The 19,605-nt window shown below is 42.6% G+C and overlaps 1 protein-coding gene across 2 annotated transcripts; it reads right to left on the bottom strand.

The window, feature by feature from the left end:
• Positions 1-695: 695 nt before the first annotated feature.
• Positions 696-19,232, bottom strand: Prkar1a (protein kinase cAMP-dependent type I regulatory subunit alpha). 2 transcript variants are annotated; one of them, XM_057774301.1, is made up of 11 exons: positions 19,093-19,232; positions 15,845-16,027; positions 10,755-10,925; positions 9,938-10,029; positions 9,697-9,758; positions 8,725-8,771; positions 7,915-8,073; positions 5,898-5,958; positions 4,696-4,817; positions 3,640-3,721; positions 696-2,913 (listed from the first exon to the last, which is right to left on the bottom strand). In XM_057774301.1, exons 2-11 carry the CDS (start codon positions 16,019-16,021, stop codon positions 2,741-2,743), a joined length of 1,146 nt encoding a protein of 381 aa, XP_057630284.1. In that variant the 5' UTR covers positions 16,022-16,027; positions 19,093-19,232; the 3' UTR covers positions 696-2,740. The 2 variants fall into 2 exon arrangements, with proteins under 2 accessions (XP_057630284.1, XP_057630283.1); XM_057774300.1 differs by lacking the exon at positions 19,093-19,232 and adding an exon at positions 18,691-18,846.
• Positions 19,233-19,605: the final 373 nt, after the last annotated feature.

The following is a 19,605-nucleotide window of genomic DNA, read 5'->3' as shown; positions in this document are numbered from 1 at the left end:
GAGGGCCAATTATAAAACAGTCAGCCAGTGTTCCTAACACTGCCAGGGCTTAGGGTCCAACCACTTGTGGCTGGAGATAAAGTGATACAAGGCAACAGAACAGAATCCCACTGACGCTGTGCTACTTCAGTTTTAAAATGTCCAGGCAATGGCTATACAGAAGGATTAGATGATGCTGAGGACCATTCAGCTGGTGGAAGGGAATTCTGAACCTGTTCAAGGTACACCTTACAAAGCAGAACTCGGGCACTGGTGCTGGCTTCCCAGCACGTGCAGATCCCAGGTACCAATACCCTGGGTAACTCATTAGCTCACTCCTCAAACCTGAGGAGTAAACATTAGAAACCAGGCTTGCTATGTGCAAGACAAACATATCTCTAAGTAGCTAAAGGGCAGATCTGCTGCTGTAGAAACCAAAGGTCTGCTGTTGTAGAAACCAAGTTTCTCAGCAAGTCTGTAATTCACAAGGCACACAGGGCTGTCCTGGAAAAAGGAAACTGTGACTTTGGACAGAATCTTCCTTTCACAGCTTGCTGGTGAATCTGTCATGCACCCATGAACCCAGCAAGGTTTTGAGATCCACCTTTGACAAACTTTTACCAAACCACTAATCCCAAAATTCATGTTCATTCTTGCCCACTGAACTTCTTGGGAGGAGCAGAGGGAAAATAAGGAAAAAAAGAAAAACTGATTCATTTAAGAATTTAAATTATTTAATCTTTTTTATTCCGTTACCTACCATTGAGACAGTCTGTAACAAAAGAACAGCATATATTAGATTAGCACACAGTATAGCAGACTAGTATCCCCCCCCCCAAAAAAAAGCCACTGTCCCTTTGGCTATCTCCGCTTTCTGAGCAGATCCAAAGTCACTCATCCATCCAGAGACAATGGTGCCTACAGGCCACAAAGACACAGTCTGCCAACCACGACTGCTGACTGATATTTAAATTGCACAAAGATAAAGCTTTAAATGTGGTAATTTTTAAATTTAGACTTATCTTGAAAAGTCTAAGAATGAAAACTACAAAGGGAGTAACCGGCAAGCTAGCATTTGAGTAGAACTCTCTAGAAAGCAAGTGTGTATCTCTGTATACAAGAACAAAGGGGATATATACACATGAAAATGCATTTTATGGCATTCTACATCATTCATTTAAGTACATTTTGGCATTTAAACAAATATCAAATTAAGCTTTAATCTAATAACATAATAATTTTTATTTTTTAAATATAAAAAAGATAGCCAAACACAAAAGTACAGAAAAACCCTCATTTAATATAGGTTATGGAAATTTTAGAAACAGCAACAATGTAGCTTTTTACCCCACACTAAAACCTAAATCAAACTTCTTTCCCAAGTCAGTGACAACCTAAAAGCCTTTCACACTATCAAGAAAAAAAGAAATAAACCGATTAAGTTAACTGGGAACGGGTAGGAGGGGCTTACTGAACAGAAGCACTTGCACACACACGGAAAATGCTTGTAGTCACTCCCATACAGAACCCGACATTACACATAAATCACGTGCCTAGTAATGAACTGTGAAATTTTGTTTAAAAAATAACAGTAATAAAAATAAACTGTTGGGTTATCATTGGAATAATGTAACACATAAGGCTGGAAAATACTGAAATACAGTGAAGACTCAAACACAAGTTTACTTTTAAAAAAATGCACAAAGACACATACAAACAAAAATCAAAAGTTCACCAGAGAAATTCAAGGTTAGACAGGAAAAGGCAGGACCCTCAACAGGATGGTCTGAGCCATCCTACCCACCCTCATTAACATAAACCGGGGAGAGAGACTACCTCAAGAACAAAGTTTCCTGTCTCTGGACACCTGACCCCACCCACCTTCAGCAACACTGCCTCCATTTCTTTATCTGGGGCTTGTCCTGTCTCTGTCTATTCTCCCTAAATCCAATCTCCTAGGATCAGTAACTGCGAACGCTCACACCAGTTAGCACAGTTAACAGGGTGTAGTCCTCAAATTCTCACTCACAATTCTGCACATCATCGTCAGTATTTGGCACCAGCTGGATGAGTAGCTATCATCAGAATCTGTGAGTTAAGTCACAACCCAGCAGTTGCCATCTACCCTTGATTTCAAACGTAAAAGGCAGGTACAGTCAGTCACAGCAAACATTTCAGGGTTGGAGAAGACACACTAGCAATATACAAACAAAACCAGGCTGATGGGGCTGCACTAGTTTCTGTCTGGTAATTAGCAAAACATGGGCATTTCCCACACTTCAACTAGTTGAATTACAGGCAGATGTCTTTCTACTGTACTAGGATTTTTTTTATAACCATTCTTTAAAGGTTAAAAATCATTTATTCTATAAAGAAATACAGCAAACATGGCCACAGTCTAAGTATGTCACTTGTGTCATATGGAAATGGGAATTTGTGTCACTTAAAACCTGCACTGTTATTACATTATGGTAACTCACTGGTGCAGGACCGCCCTCACCAAAAAGCATGGCACTCACTGCCCAGGTGGACACTAGCACTGCACAGAGAAAAGCGGTAAGAGCCAAGTCCATAGAACTCTCTATTTATTTGTGAATGAGCATCCAGTTAATGCTCCAAATGAAAAAATGGTGCAATAAAGCAACTTGTAATATAAAGAGACAGAAGCTGTGAAGCCAGTGGCCACTTGGCGCTGCGGAGAGAGAGAAAGCAGTCTGCAGGAGTGAAGCATGGACGGGGAAGAGAGGCACAGAGGCGGATCTCAGACGGACAGCGACACAAAGCTGTTGTACTGCTGGATGTTTCGCTTGAGGATATCTGAGCATGGGCCAAGGACACGCTCAAACCGAGGCCGGTCCAGCTTAACACACTTCAGAGGGCCACGTGCAACCACTGTGGCAGCCCGGGGACGATTCATCAGCAGGGCAATTTCACCTGGAAAAGAGAAGAGCCATGGCTAAGACCAAACCAACAGCTATGGAAGCCATTTCCTTAAAGGGCCCACTTCTGAGAATGAGAACAAAAATTTACTTTTCTACTAACTTAAGAGGCCACACAAGAACTGCTTGTTAAAAATACTGCCAACTACCAGGTAGGTAATAAAGTCCTTACAGTCAGTCAGTCATGCCTACAGTTCATGCCCCAACACTCAAGGGGCGGAGACAGACGGGACGACGACTAGTAGTTGGAAGCCAGCCTCACTGCACAGTGGATTCCAGGCATCTAGGCTACATAAGACACAGGTGTGAGTTTATGTGTCCCCATGTCCCTTTATTAACTGAGTAAAGTTAAATCTTACAGTATTTCTCTGAGAATAAAAAAGAGTATAGGTTAAGAAATCCAGCAGGCATCATGACTATCATCCCAACACTTAGGAGGCTAAGGCAGCAGATCTAAAGAGGGGCAGCCTGCACTGTTATCTGAGGCCCTATCTCAAAAACAAAGGCAGGGCATGGAGGTGTATACATGTAATCCCATCACTCTATAAATAGAGGCAGGTGGATCTCTGTGAGTTTGGGGGGCAACCTGGACACAGGGTGAGTTCCAGGAAAGATTCTCCTTCAAAAATAAGTAAATAAGTAAAAAAGAAATTCAAAAACCAATTATGGAAAACTAAGAGATACTTAATCCATGTGTTTGTTGTCACTAAGTTTAACATACCGAAATAATCAGAAGGCCCCAGTCGTCCCACTTCAACAAACTCTTCGTTTTCTGACCGACGCTGCAGCACAGCCGCTGTGCCCTGTAATAACATCAGCACGAAGCTAAATAGATGCTTCCTAACCGAGGAAATGGAAAGAACCTGTGCAATCTCAGCTACTCTGCAAAGGGCAGGGAGGACTCAGCAGTTATTTCAACTTGTCTGTGGACTAATGGTCAAAGATCAAAGAGGGGTCATCACGTCACCCTCCCCTCTCTCATACTTCCAACCCTGTGATTTCCGTTTAACCAGGACCCCGCTATCAAGGTTCTTATCAAGTTCAAGCACTTAAAAAGGAGTTGGATTAGTAAATTTTATGTAAAGGTTCAAGCCCAAGCTTGCTGTGTCTTTCGAAAATAAAATGTAAGACTATCACACTCAAGGTTCATGCTTCTATGGCTGCATTTGCAGTGTGACAAAGAGTTCTGTCTCTGAAGATGCTATTTGGACCTGCTTAGCAAGCAGGATTATAGGTAGATCTATTTCAGATAACACTAACTTTAGAATTGTAAATCATTACCCAATAGCCTACACACTTGTGTTTTAAACAACAATGGTTCAGAATCATACTACAGTTGAGGGGGTTTTTAACATGGTAAAGAATAATATCACCTATTGTGTCTAACTAAAGTCCTTCCAGAATTCTGACTCTATTCTTTTAAAACTGTAGCAGCCTAAACACAAAGTTATATTCTGAATTAAAAGATAATTATGAAATAAAACTGTCAGGGAGGGCCAGGCGGTGGTGGTGCATGCCTTTAATCCCAGCACTCGGGAGGCAGAGGCAGGCGGATCTCTGGGAGTTCGAGGCCAGCCTGGTCTACAAGAGCTAGTTCCGGGACGGGCACCAAAGAAAGCTACAGAGAAACCCTGTCTCGAAAAACCAAAAAAAAAAAAAAAACACACACACACAAAAAAAAAACTGTCAGGGAGCCCTAAAACTAAACTATGAATCAGATCAGCTGTGCTCCCTCTAGGTGAACAATACTATCAGGAGTCAAATGCAAGCTCTGTACCTCTAAAATAATGAAGAACTCATCCCCTGGTTCTCCCTGCACCACGATCTTCTGTCCATCTTCAAACTGAACAGGCTCCAATGCATCAGCCACTGTGAGACGCTCCCACTTGTCCAGAGACTCTGAAAGACAAGAAATCAGATTTTCTCCATGTATTTGGAATTCTGAAAAATAATAAAATTTAAGCAAAAGCAAACTCTACAGAGATACAACCAAATAGTATCCCCACTCAACATCCCAATAGGACTGTTCTAGGTGCTTGGCAACAGCACCTGTCTTCAGTCACTGCTGTCTCAGCAGGACTACTTTCCTCTAACTACAGACAGCCTCAGAGTCTTCCTTTAACTCTAGTTAGCTTATATCAATGGCATCCCATGGCAAATGGCTAAGAAAATGCAATTCTGAACATTAGCATCAAGTACAGCAAATCTACAAGTAAGTAACCAAAGTAATACCTTCCCCACACACCACTCCAAAGGTTCAAAGAATTAACTTATCCATTTAACCCCTCAACTCAGTTTACCTTGTGAGCAACAAGGAGCGAGAAAGTAACTTTTGTTCCCAAAGACCCAACTAATGTTCAAAACACTAAAATAAAGGACAAATAAGGCAAGAAAGTCAAATAAATCACTGTAACAAAACATCATCAGATTGTCATCTGGGAAAAATGATCACCCACATCCTACACAGGACAGGTTTTAACATCTCCCAGTCTATGTAAGGAAATCTCAAGAAGTATGTCCAATTAATTTGCTCATTTTCAAATTCCAACAGGTCTGAATCTTATCAAAAGAGACCAACAAAGATATCTAACTTTTCCCAGACAAAACCCATTCCTGGGAGCAGGACAGAAGTTGAAGCAGGAATAACTGTAAATGTCCAGAGCACAAAGGACACTGAGAGCTTCCTGCTCCTATAAAAGGAACAAACAGCATCTATACCACCAGAAAGCTTTTCCCAGGTCTAATCACAGGGTTTGGCATCTATTAGCAAATTAAATGAATACACGTTAAAATTACTGTTAACTTAGACAAACTTTCAGCACTGACAAAATTACATATGTTCATGTTTAGCAAAAGCAAACAAAAACATGTATGAAAACACATATGAATGAGCTTGAAGACTTATGTCATGTAAAAAGCTGTGCCAAGTATCACAAATTCTCCAATTTATCAATTCCTCATATAATTTTCCAAACTCACCTAAAATAGACACTTTACTAAGGAATTCTTCATACATCTTCCTCTTTCTCAGAGTGCTTCCCTGTTTTTTAAAAAAAAAAAAAAAAGTCATGTCCAAAAGAGATACAATTATCACATAACACTGCAAAATAATCTAATGTTCATTTTGCACAAACAAGAAAAAGTAAACCCAAAACTTGCTACTTCTGTTCTGAAGTGTGAGCTCCTGTGCAGCTCTACACAAAGCTGTTAGGATCTAAAGCAGCAGCAGGTGTGCAGCCCAAGGGAGGGCACAGTTCTATCAAGGTGAAATGCCAAGCAGCTCTCCAAAAAGCCAACTAAGCAGCCAATGCATGACAACAGTGTAACTGACTATCTCCTTCCCCACAGGCTGCAGGCAGGGAGCACACTACTGCCACCTGCAGTGAGGAAGACAGTCCTAACGTAAGATCTCATCTAAGACAAAGTTTACTGGGTATACTTGGAAGAAAACAAGAATACTGTATGTGCTTAAGACAAACTTTGCACACAAGATAAATGACCCCAGTACTACTACATATACCTGTGTAAGTATGTACACAAGGTACACATGTCCATATGACACACACCACCTGCCCGCCATAGCCACAGGTTCCACATCTGCAGTCAACTGCAGACAGAAAGTTTTATGGGGGGAGGGGTGACACACTTGCTCAACAGGCAGACTTTCTTCCTGTTTCCTACAGAGTGTATTGATAATATATTAAACAATGTTTACTGTGTTTTAAACATCTCAGCTAAGCTTGTGATGGTTTAGCATATACAGACTATGTACAAGGATTATGTGCAAATAGTGTTGTCATTTTAGATAAGGGACTTGAACATTCATTCATGGGTTTTAATGCACAGAATAGAAAACTGGGGGGGAAGGGGGAGGCCTGCACCTAAGGAGCTAATGAAAACGGACAGGAGCCAGGGGAAGAAGAGTCAGGTTTCTGCAGGGGTGTGGCTGCTGCAAAGCTGCCCATGCACCACTGTGAATTCCAGCAGCACTAACGAAACTCAGTGGAAAATATATGCAGAGGTGGGAGAGGGACAAGACTCCCTCTCTCTCAGGTACAGGACTATGAAACTGTCAACAAAAAAGGAAAAACATTGCCGGGCGGTGGTGGCGCACGCCTTTAATCCCAGCACTTGGGAGGCAGAGGCAGGCGGATCTCTGTGAGTTCGAGACCAGCCTGGTCTACAAGAGCTAGTTCCAGGACAGGCTCCAAAACCACAGAGAAACCCTGTCTCGAAAAACCAAAAAAAAAAAAAAAAAAAAAAAAAAAAAAAGGAAAAACATTTTAAACAAAAAGAAATACACAAAGATTTCAAAACACAAAAGATGGCGTATTTTTTAAAATTATGTGTATGTCTGAGTATGGGTTTGTGCACAGGAGTGCAATGCCCATGCAGTTGAGAAAAGGGTATCAGATCCCCTGGAGCTGGAGTTATAGGTGTTTCTGAGCTGCCTGGTATATGAAACCCCCAGACTGTATCTTCAAACAGCCATATGAGCATCAGGAACTTAAAAAAACATCAGGATCATTCACTGGGAATTAAAACCTCTAGAGTTCCTCTGTAAGATTATCACAAATTTCTCAAGAAGTCTCACTGTGAGCAGAATGCCTTCATGGCCTTACTGCTTTGATAGTTCCTCTAAGAAGGCAGCCCCGTTTATTACTGATAACCTCGTTTCAGTTGAGAAAAGATGACTTTCTGAATGACTTTAAATGACCACATGCACTTAAAACCAATCCAGTGGGCAATCTAAGGGGGGTAATTTTAAGTTAAGATTCACCCACTAGCAGATTGCTAAGAGGAGCTGATCGTTACACACACCCAAGTTTCCCTGGTTACTCCTGACCTAACTTTTGTTTTACTAACCTTGTCTCAAGTGATATATTAACCTAAACACAAAACTATTCAACCATTAAAGGTAGGGAAAGCATTATTTTAACTTGGTGATAAAAAGGATCAGAATTCTAAACCACATTCTAAAAACTCAGCCTCTTACCATGAGGATTCTGCGATAGCTGTCTCGGTCAATGCCCCACAGTTTCACATTTGTCTTTGCTTTGACAGTGGCTGCTCTAGGTGTTCCATAAATCAAAGCCAGTTCTCCAAAGCTCCCTCCTTCCCCAACACTGGTTGCCCATTCATTATTGACATAGACCTAAAATAAAAATGACAGCAAAAAAGTGTTTCTATCTACATATACAAATGTTCTCAGACTTTCGCAGAAGGAAGAATTCTGAACCTGTTTTAAACAAGAGCATACATACTACATATACATCTGCAGAACAGAGCAGAGCAAAACCACTAACAGTTCACAAGTTAAATGATCTGATACAGGTACCCTAGCAGATGCCAAGAGAATGTTCAGACACCATTAGTATCAAATGACATACATTTACAGAAAGCTGTGCTGGGGCTTTATGTATTAGGTTACTGAATTTCCTAATAATCTACGAGAATAAGGTGATTTTTATCCTCATTTCACTGACACACACACACACACAAAAAAAAAAAAAAAAAAAACAAATTTTAAAAGCTGTACTATCCCATAGTGGAGCCCTGAGCTCTCTTTACATCATAGGATACTTGCATTTTCAACTGCCACCCCAGTGAAAGTAGTGAACAGTATGTATGGACAGGCAAAGCCATCTATAAAAAGCTTGTGTCATAAAAATTCTTGACAAGTGTTGAGAGTATTGATTTATCAAGTCCATAATCATCTACCCTTGCAAACATTATGCTTATTGCTTAACAATTAAAAGTTAAAAATCCAAAGTATCAACATATTTTTGCTATTATTAAATCTTACATCCATTTCTCCTTGATCAATCACATAGAAGTTATCCCCTTCATCACCTGGAAGAGAGTAAAAAGTCAGATCATTAACAAAACAGTCAACGTGTAGGTGAAAGCTAAGTAACTGAACTTAAGGGGAAAATAAGCAAGGTTTTTTCAAAAGACCGACATGAAATTAATCTCTCCTTCTGGTCATCTCCCAGTACCTTTTAAAACTGTACTTTTAATAAAGCCACTTATGGGAGCCATGAGACAGCTCTGTGTTTAAAGGCACCTACTGCCACATATGACAAGCAGAGTTTGATGTCTGGGACCTATATGCAGGAAGGAGAAACCAATTCCTTCAAGGTGTCTTCTGAGCTCCACAAACCAATGCTGTAGCACACACATGCACATGTGCACATATATATAGACAAAATAAAACAATAAAACATGATTTTAAAAACGTTAAGCCACTTACACATAAAAGTTAACTGCTATAGAATGTACAAATACAACAAACAACTAACAGTAATAAAAGGCTAGACTGCCACAAAATGGGGAAAGATTTGGCTTATGAAGATTCATGAAAATGTTAAGAATAAGAAAACAAGAAAATATTCAACAAATAAGATTCATGTTAGTCTACATGGGCAAAAATGGTTAAGATTCTGTAGGAGGCACAGAACCATATAACAGATGGGCTATATGATGCAGACTGTGGGTGGTTTTGTTTATTTATTTAATCTTAAAACCAATAAAAAGAACATGTGACTTACTGTTCTCAAATTCTGTACAAAATACAATGACAAAATAGGCATTCCCTTTAATAGTGAAGTTATCAAAAATACTGATCCCACAGAGAAAGCATTACTTTTAACTTAGAGAACTGTTTAATAAAGAAGAAAATGCAAAGGCCAATGAGGTAAACAGACTCCAATAAAACAAAAAGAGCATGCCTCATCTTACCTCCTTTCCTATAATCACAATGCACAGCAGCCCTTACCTTGCTGAATAACCGTCTCTCCAGCAATAAAGGAGACTGGAAACATAGCATCAAAAATGTCACTGCAGGACAGAAGAGGCCTGGGTTAGACTTCGAAGGTCTCATCTACAGATTTCAAACAACCTTAGCATTAAAGCTCTCAGAGTCTCAGTTTTGTCAGTTGGGCCTAGAACTTGCAACAATGACAAAAGTTTGGTACCACCACCCCACCGGGAAAAGCGTAACCAGTACCTGCACCTACCTTCTCTCATTATCATCAAGGTGTGAAAACAGCACGTTCTTTTCAATGGCTTTGGCTAAAGCAGCCATTGTCTTATAGTCTTTTGGTATAACCTAGAAAAATATTAAAGGCCAAATGACAACCTAGAAACCAAAGACATTTCATGTGTGCATCTTGCATTTCAATTAAACACCGTGCCACATATGGTATCTAAACCAGGCTATTTTGAGTTAAATATTTTCACTACAACACACCTGTATGATTCACAAAGTACTCAATAAATACTGATTAATCCCCTTGCCTAGAGCCAGGCTTATATTTAAAGGTCAGTACTTGATTCCAAGTTAACAAAATTCCAACTTAAACCAAAAATACCTAGATCAAGATCACTATTCTGAGGCAAAACTAACTATTTTACAACAATCATTTTGTGAACTGTGATCATACAGTATTGTTGGCTTCACAAAACCTAACTCGATGTTGGCAAGCTCTGAGGAAGAGGGAGCAGGATGAATGCAGCCTGTAGGGTAAAGGTTAAAAGCCAAAACGTGAATTACACGGTGTCACACCCTCTCCCTAACCAGGCTGACAGCATGAACTAAGAGAAAAAGGAGTATTGCCCGTTTCTGCTGCAAGCATTGGAATCGACAATGCCTAGATGCAATTACTCACTGGTTTATAATCACCACTCTCTCGAGGAGCTATTACGTCTGTTCCCGAGCGCTAACAACTGTGTCTTTGTCTTTCTTTGAAATAGAATATGTACTCATCAAAGGAACAAAGCTGACAACAAGGTGGGCCTCAGAAACAGCTTCCAGCATGTAGACATCAAAACTACCTTTCTAACATAGGATGCAGCATCTTCCTCTGTGTAAACCTCAGCACTGATAGCACCACGGCGCCGACGGCCCTTCACCACTGGGTTGGGAGGGGGAGGAGAGATTTCATCCTCCCTGGAGTCAGTGCGCGTGCCACTCTTCTGCAGACACTGAATCTGCTTTGCCTCCTCCTGAAAGAAAGTTGTTTTTCAGAATCTGAAAGCTGGTACTTTCAAATCCCAGTGACAGCCCAGCTCACTTCAAACCTACTCCAACAAAAGAACAAACAAGTCAGTTCCAAATGGGGGTGCAGTGAAGCAGACAACAAAGTAAAATCCAAGAAAAATCACTCCAGCGCGGTTACTCGGTGCCACGGCACACTTTATTAGTGGCAACACCATTGGTGCTTCTTGAGCCAAGTCACATGAAAAGTGACAAGGACTTCTTATCTACTCGGCCTCTCACTAAAAAAGTTCTTGGGCCTGAAGGGAATAAAAAAAGAATGTTATCTTCTATTTCTTCACTCATTTCACCCATTCTTTGACTCTTCAAAACATCTTTCAAATTCAAATCAACTTAGCAGTAAGCAAATTATTTAGAATAAAAGTGACATACACAAAAAAGAAGAAGACCACCACACCTTAAGATAGTCATTTCTTGTCTCCTATATTCCTACCCTGCCTCTGGCAAACAGATCAATTCAAGGACTCCATACATCTCAAAAGAAGGCAAGAACTGTGACTACCGAGGTACTAGCAGAGCCTGGGCTCTAGTGAAGAATTATCAAACCAGAAAAAAAACACAATGAAAAACAAAAATATATCCATGAGTGTATTTTACTGTAAGTACATTTACTTCTTAACTTAGTATTCTAGTAATTCTGTTTCTGGAAGTCTTAAACAAGCTTATGTGTGAAATGACATTTATACAGAAACATTTCTTCTGATTGTTTTTTTTGGTTTTTGTTTTTCAAAATAAAACATTGGAAAAAAAAAAAACAAAATGAAGATCAGTGGCAATGGTTACACTGTACTCATACAATTGGGTGTCACCCTTGTATTGGCCAGTGAGTTAGCTCAGGCAGTCAGGTGCGTGAGCATGCATGAGGTCCTGAGTTACATCCTCCAAACCCCCTTGAAAAAGAGACACAGCACAAACATGTAACCCCAGCACTGGGGAAAAGACAGTGCCAGTTCACTGAAGATCCAGACCAAGGCAAGACCTGTCTCAAAAATACAAGGCGGATGGCTACTAAGGAATGGACCCAAAGGCTGTCTTCCGTCCTCCACACACTTACCTACATGACACATACAAACACACATACACAAAGAGAAAGTTAACCACTCTTTTAGAAATGAATGTCTCTGTAAACGCCCAGAGATTACTTCCAGAACGCTGGCTACACACAGAGGCAATAACAGGCGGGGAAGACCTGTCATTGTGAACCCTTCTATACTGGCACAATTCCGGTCTGTGACTCATTTAAAACTTTGCACATTTTAGAAAATGACTCTCATTTCATTCAGGTAATCCTAGCAACTAACAAGACCTTCCTATCCCACATTAGCACAGAACTACAACACTCACTTAAGTTCCAAGTATAAAAGCAATGGAAAAAGATCTACCCCTCAAACTAGTCACTGTCATTTCAGAAAATTTTCATTTAAAAATTCACAAATGAGGGGCTAGGGAGATGGCTGAGGTGGTAAAAGGCCTGACACGCCAACATGAGGACCTGTGTTCAGATCCCCAAGACTTAAGTGTGTGTACACACATCTTAGCAGACAAGCAGATCCCTTTAGCATTTGAATCAGCCAGTCTAGCTAGCTAGCCAATCAGTGAACTCCAAATTCAGTGAGAAATCCTGCTTCGAAAGAGTACATGAAGAAAAGGAAGGAAGGAAGGAAGGAAGGAAGGAAGGAAGGAAGGAAGGAAGGAAGGAAGGAAGGAAGGAAGGAAGGAAGGAAGGAAGGAAGGAAGGAAGGAAGAGTACGTGACATCAATCTCTGGCCTCTACATGCATGCATACACACACGTGCACCCACTAACATACACTACATGCACAAACGTTATATACTTACTACACATACATGCCTCACAAATGAGCTATCATTTGGGACTATATTCTAGTTAACCAAATTTTAAAGATAATTCTAAAAAAACACACTCTGACTTTAAGTTTTGTGGTTTCCAGTGAGTCTAAAAAACAGCAATCTGAATATAACCTAATCTCGATGACTCAGACATTACTGAGATCATCAATTTCTAGTATGTACAATGACACATTTTTACAGCTCACTCTGCTACTGTCAGTCAGCTGTGAGTCTCTCTCTTAGCTCTGAATCTATTTACTGGTTAGTAATTTTCCTAACTCTTCTGCATACGCTCTGCACTAAACTGAGCTTAAAACTCTCAACTCTTAGGTTTAAATTTGTTTCCACAACTCTTTAAATACGTTTTCCTAAGTATCTGTTTTTCCTTGCCCTTCTCTTCTTTCTTTGTGGACAAGCTTCCCACCCCAAGACTTGAGACTTGGGGGGAGGGGGAGGGAAATGGGAGGCAGTGGCGGGGAGGAGGCAGAAATCTATAATAAATAAATAAATAAATAAATGAATAAATAAATACTTGAGACTTGTCTGGAAGTGGACATGTCACACCATGCACGCTATTGTGGTCTGCCTCTAGAGGCCTTGATTTCTATTCTTTCTCTGCCTGGAGATCAACAAGCCCTAGATAATGGCTGTTCTTTCTACTCAGACAGAGAACGAGATACACAAAGTAAAGACAAGATAGGCACATGACCAAGAAATACACTGAAATTCCAGGGTTACATGTTGTGGCTGTAATACTTGACTCCTAGGATCACAGCTATGAATTAACTCTCCTTAGATTCAATTGCTGCATCAGCAAAATGGTATTGATACCATTTTAGCTTACACATCTAAACTAATGAGAAAGAGACACTTTCTCTGTGTCTCTCGTGTGTGTATGTGTGTGTCTGTTTGTGGAACTTCACACGGTATTTAGTAAACAGGAGACACTCAACAGTAAGTAGTAGATACAACGCCTCTTATCCAGCAGAAAGGCAAAGTCCTAGTAAATACAGACATAAGAGGACTCAGGTTCCAGGCACAACGGTCTGAACTAAAATGCAGCTGTCTCCATTGACTAACTCTATTCTTTTTGTGTATTTCTCCTGAAGCCATCGCAGGTTCCGGAAACATAACCCCTAGTTAATAGGGAAGGAGATAAGAATGTGAGTTAATTTTCAAGAAATAAAAATTAACACATGATATACGAAATAACAACTTTGTTAAAAGGTCAAAAATCTAGTTAATTAAAAAACAAAGTGGAATATTATATACATATTCAACTCTGACAAGTCGACAAAGAACCTCAACATAGAAGAAAGGTGTTTTATAATGTAACTTACTGAGGAAGGTCCATGCACATTAATTCTAAAATCCCATCCAAGGAAAAACTACAATAACCATTGTGGCTTTCCACCTTGGTTGGTCCTTAAACACTCCTGTGGTAAATTCAGGCTTTGAAATTAGTGTCACGCACTCAACACTTCCTATAAAAAGATAGGCACTTAATGTCTCACCGACTTAATCCTCTCATTTGATTCTACTGATGTCCAAAGAAGAGGGATCGCCTTACCGTGACCCATTTCAGAACCAGATCTCCAGGAACACGCTTGATTTCAAAATAGAGCACACTACTGGCAAGTATGTCTATTATTTAGTGATTGCTTAAGTAAGAGAAAGCCAGTATTTCTACTACAAACCCAAGGTGGCAAGACTGTATTCAGAGGGACTTCTTAGCAGTTTTCCTTTCTTTCCCTCAGTCTAATCAGTCTGAACAATAGCATTTTAAAGGTTTCCAAGGAAATAGTGTGAAATACTTGCTTACTGGCTACTCAAATACTTCTTCAGATGCATATTCTTTTACGTAGACACTTCAACAGTAAGAAACTGCCCAAACCAATATGAATATTGCAGATATTTCTACTATACAGTCAGATATTAAATATGCTATCAGAGAAATGAGTCCCAGTGTACTGAACCTCTTCAAAACTTGAATATGATAGCAAAGTGGCACATTCACCCCCAACGATTTACAGAAGCAAATCAAACCAACTACTGATCACACTGGGTGAACCAAACTTTTATACACATCATCTCTTGAGGAAAGGACGTAGAAGATCCAAGATGCAAACTTGTAATTCTGCTTAGGAATGCATTTCCTGGAGGCTGAAGAGAAGGCTCGGTAGTTAGGAGCACTTGCCGCTCTCTGCAGAGGACTCAGGTTCAGTTCCCAGAACCCACATGCTGGCTCAGAGCCATCCACAGTTGTAGCTGCAGGGGATCTGACACCCTCTTCTGACCGTGGTGGGCACCAGGCAAGCACGTAATGCACACACATTCATTCATTTAGGCAAAATATTCATACACATAAAAGTAAATATTTTTTTAAAAGAAAAAAAATGTACAACCTGTGTGTCTGTGGGTCATAATGACACACACAAAATATAGATGCAACAACACAGAATAAAAAAATCAAATTGCATACTTTCTGGGAGACAAGTCCTAACCAAAATTATAACTATGGTAAAACCGACAGTTACCAATCTCTACCTTCCCAGCATACAGCTGATTCGTCTATCTAACAATAAACAGGAGTTCAGAAATTATTTTGATTACACCACCCCCAGCTAGATGAAGATGTGTGGCTGTAGTTTTAAGGGGGGGAGAAACCAAAAGCTCGCCACTTTCTTGAAGAGCACTAACTGCTTTTAACTATTTCTCAATTCATATACCTGTCATACCACATTTGATTGACTCTACCTGGTCAATTTTAAATATTATTTAAAATAGTCAGAAACCAACCGTTTGGAAACCCTTTAATAGCCAAACAATACTGATTCAATTTGTGATAGAGTCTGATTATAATTACTAAGAAATCCTTCACTGTATGCTAATTAGAATTTCTGTTAGACTATTGGTCAGAATTCCTCTTCTCCCAAAAGGCACAATCAGCAACACCCAGAAGCATTAACCCTAACAACTGCCATGGTCATCGCATATCTCCCCTCATTTATTTTTACCTTCTCCAGCCTCTCAAAGTATTCCCGAAGGAATGCCATGGGTCTCTCGGGTCGAGCTGTGCACAACTGCACAATCGAATCCTTCAGCAGGGCCTGGATGTTGTGCTTCTGGACATAGATCTCACATTCCCGGAGACTCCGCTCTTCCTCACTGGCGGTAGTACTGCCAGACGCCATGATTCTCTAGGAGAAAAAGCACGGGTGTGCTGGGTAAGCTATAAAGTACAAACGCGAATTTGGCCTGTGACTTATTAAATTCACTAAGACAGCAGATTCATATCAGTCTTTTCCCTACTCAATAGAGTTTAAAAGGAGGTGGGGACTGGGATATAAAATATGTACAGAATTTAAATTCTTCAAAATAAGCATTTCATTTAGTTCCTAATCTGAGGTCAGTAAGCACAGTCAGAGAAGACCCTTAACTCCTGGGAGGAAGCATGAGCCAGTATGCCCTGCTGAGCAAGCAAGGCAGTGCTGAGCACTCAGGCCTTAAGGGAATTTCATTCAGTAATAGTCTTGCAAAAGACATCATGATGATGACGTGGGAAATGTGTAAATGGTAAACAGGACGGAGAATTACAAGGGCGCACAGGTCGGCTCTAAGTGAAAGCACAGAGCACAGTGAGGAACATCTGACACTCCCCTGTGCAAACCTCCCATCCCTCGAGCACAGCTAATTTCACACAGCAAACCACCAGGGCAAAAGAGCTGATTAGCCGAATATTAGTGGAATCAAATTTTCTGAAACACAAAAGAAGCTTCGGGTGCCTTTTCTCAGCAATCTTTCACTCCGTTCTCTCTCACTAAACTCCAGCCCTAGATGGTAATACAATTACAAGTGGAAAGAGTTGAAAAGGTTGTACCACAAGAAAATAAACTCTATCAAGCAAACTAAGATTTCCTTCATCTGGACAGGAATATGCTAAAATACATTGAAGCTTGCAGGATGGCCCAATATATAAAACTGCCTGCATTCCAAACTACATTAATGTGAAACAGAAACACAATAATGGGCAGTCAAAGTGTCACAGAGTTAAAAGCTTGGTACTTTGCTGTCATTCGGTTTTCCTCTTAATTACTAAGCACCTGAGATTAAAAGATGACTGACTCCCTCTCCGCTCTGCAAACCGCTTTTCAGATTAAATGCTCACAGGCCAGCAAAGTAAACCTATGAAATTAAAAGAAACTGCAGGATAAAGAACTACTTCAAAGTGCTATTTTGTTATCGTTTTGTTTTGACAACTTTCAAGATAAAGTCAATAACAAGCAATTAACAGACCAGGGGAAAGTTCGTGGCTCCAGGACAAGCTCACAAATTAGAAACCACAGAGGCAGGCCCGCTGTTATTTCAGAATAACTCTAAAGGGAAGATTTTCACTGTAAAATAGCATTTGTTCTTGCCCTGCTTCCAGGTCCGACAACCATATGCAAGGTAGAATCTACTCCAGTAGAGATTTCTCCATTTCAAACACCGAAGGCCACCAGGAATGTGCAGAACACAGATCTTTTATGTTCCAATGCAACCAGTCTTATTTCGAGAATGCCAGTACATGTATATTTAATTGTTCAGAGAAATCGTTCTCCGATCTGGACTCTGGTCGGTAAAGATGGCTCAAGTGAGCCTAATGAGTGGAAAATGGTTTATGCATTACAAAGACCAAAAAGGTGGCGCTGGCAAAGACGTACAAACACTCCCCGCAAATTACTGCAGTCACCATGTCCAACCCCAAATAATCTAATTTTATGGCCTGAATATTTTTAATCGGGTATGTCCTAATTCCACACTTGTGTTTATTTTTTCAAAGCCCAACAACTTAGCTACACTTCAAAGCCATCACCGCACTGTCTACTGTGTGGGCAGACCGGAGAAAATTCGGTTCTAACGAAACTCTCCCTCTCAGAAGGGCTACATTGGAAGACATATTTAAAACGCTTTGAGAGCCTGCTGCTTGGCCCCTGAAGGATGCCAAGGAACACAAACACGGCCTTGGGGGTCGTCATCTGGTTCCAGCTTTCTTTTCTCTGCTCAAGAAGCCTAACCACTGTGGCCCCCTCGAGTCACCGGCTGTCCCCGCACCCGTACTGAGCTGCAAGGGGTTAACAGATGCCGCGTATTTTCGAGAGGGAGGACAGGAGAGTGCCCTTCACTTCACTTAGGTCACGGTCATGGGCACTGAATGCAGAAGGGCGACCCCTCATCCCTCACCAGGCCGGAGGCCTCGGACGCCGAGCAGGAGGCCTGGGAAAGCTGGGGTGGGCGGTGGGGGGGGGGGTTGGAACTCGGGAAAGGAGAAGTGAAGAGGGGGGACAAAGGGAAAGGGAGCGAGCCTGAAATCACCGAGTGGAGGGGTGAAGGGGGGAGGGGACGAGCCCGCGAAGGGGAGGGGAACCAGGCGCAGAAATGACCAGGCGGAGGTGAAGACTACAGCCGAGTAGCAAGACCAGAACGAAGAACCGTGGCGGATTCCGGTTAAAAATCGAGCTGTTGTCCTTCAGGAAGTGGGGGAGGGAGGACGAGCGCGGAGGCCGCTGGCGCGCGGGGGCGGAGGCGGCCGGGGAGCCGAGGGAGGCCCGAAGGCCGCGCAGGGCTGGGGAGACGGAGACGCGAAGGCCGGGGGCGGGACGGTGGGGGACACGGGTGGCCTAGGGCCCCGTGAGGAGGAGGGGATGCAGATGCGACCCGGGAATGCGAGGCCTGCGGCCGCCTCGGAGGCGCAGGGGGTGCGGCCGTCCCCCCGCAGCGCGCTCCCCGGGGCGCCATCTTGGCTCGCTCCCGCGCCTCCAGGAACGCGCGACGGGGCATCACGGCCGCTGGCTCCCGGGGCAGCCCGCGGGCCCGCACTCACCTGCGGACGGGCGGGCGGCGGCGCGGGCGGGACTTGCACGGGGCGAGGCTGCCGGGGTACCGGGCGTCTTCAGGGTTCAGCTCGCAGCCTCACTCCACTCTGCGATAGCGGCTCGGCGACGGCTCCACCGGAAACGAGCCGACCGCGGCCAATCAGAGCTCGGCTACTGACGTCAATGCGCCTCGCTCTGGCCAGAGCGGTTGCCTTGGCAACCTTAAAGGGGCTGACGCCTAGGTTCCTCCTTCCCCCACCCTTAGATTCTGGCTAGAATCGATCACTTGCAACGCATCTATCCATTTGATCTCGTCGCGTGTGCACAACCCCTTCCTCGCTCCCCATCTTTTCCTTCTCTTCCCGCAAGCCTAGTTTCTGTCTCCTGTCTTTCACCTGCCCCATCCTTACCTGTCTCGAGGTGGCTAGGGGGTCCTCTAGATTCTTCTGCTGTTCGGAGCTCTCAGCCTCTCTCCTCCTCGGTTCCTCTCACGTCTGCCTCCCTCCACGCCTCTGCCTTTTCTCCCTCCCTTCAACCCCTCCTCCAGCTGACCCACGTGGGACGTTCTGGTGACAGGTGGGCGACTCCGCCCAGGGTCCTGCGGGGAGGGGGAGGGGGTGCTCTGGACGCCCGGCAAGCGGGGAGATTCCTGCTGTTTTCCAGGCCCTAGAGGAGGCGGAGGCCCTGGCGGATCTGCCACAGCTGAGCGCAAGCGGATACTGGGATGCTCGTGGTGGACAGACTGCGCATCCTGAGTAGGCCCCAAAGATAGCCGGGGCTCCGGACTCGGCCTGTCATCCGGTCCAAGAAATCTGAGCCTTTATCAAGCCTCTGCTTGGCTAATCTGACTGCTGTCATCAGTAGAGGCCCTATGGTGCCTACAGAGGCACAAGACACGGGAAGCAACTTCCCAAAGGAGATCT

This window comes from Chionomys nivalis, chromosome 7 (assembly GCF_950005125.1).
Source record: "Chionomys nivalis chromosome 7, mChiNiv1.1, whole genome shotgun sequence".
NCBI classification, from domain to species: Eukaryota; Metazoa; Chordata; class Mammalia; order Rodentia; family Cricetidae; genus Chionomys; species Chionomys nivalis.
The sequence above is the reverse complement of the archived record's forward strand: the minus strand, read 5'-3'. Positions and strand labels throughout refer to the sequence as shown.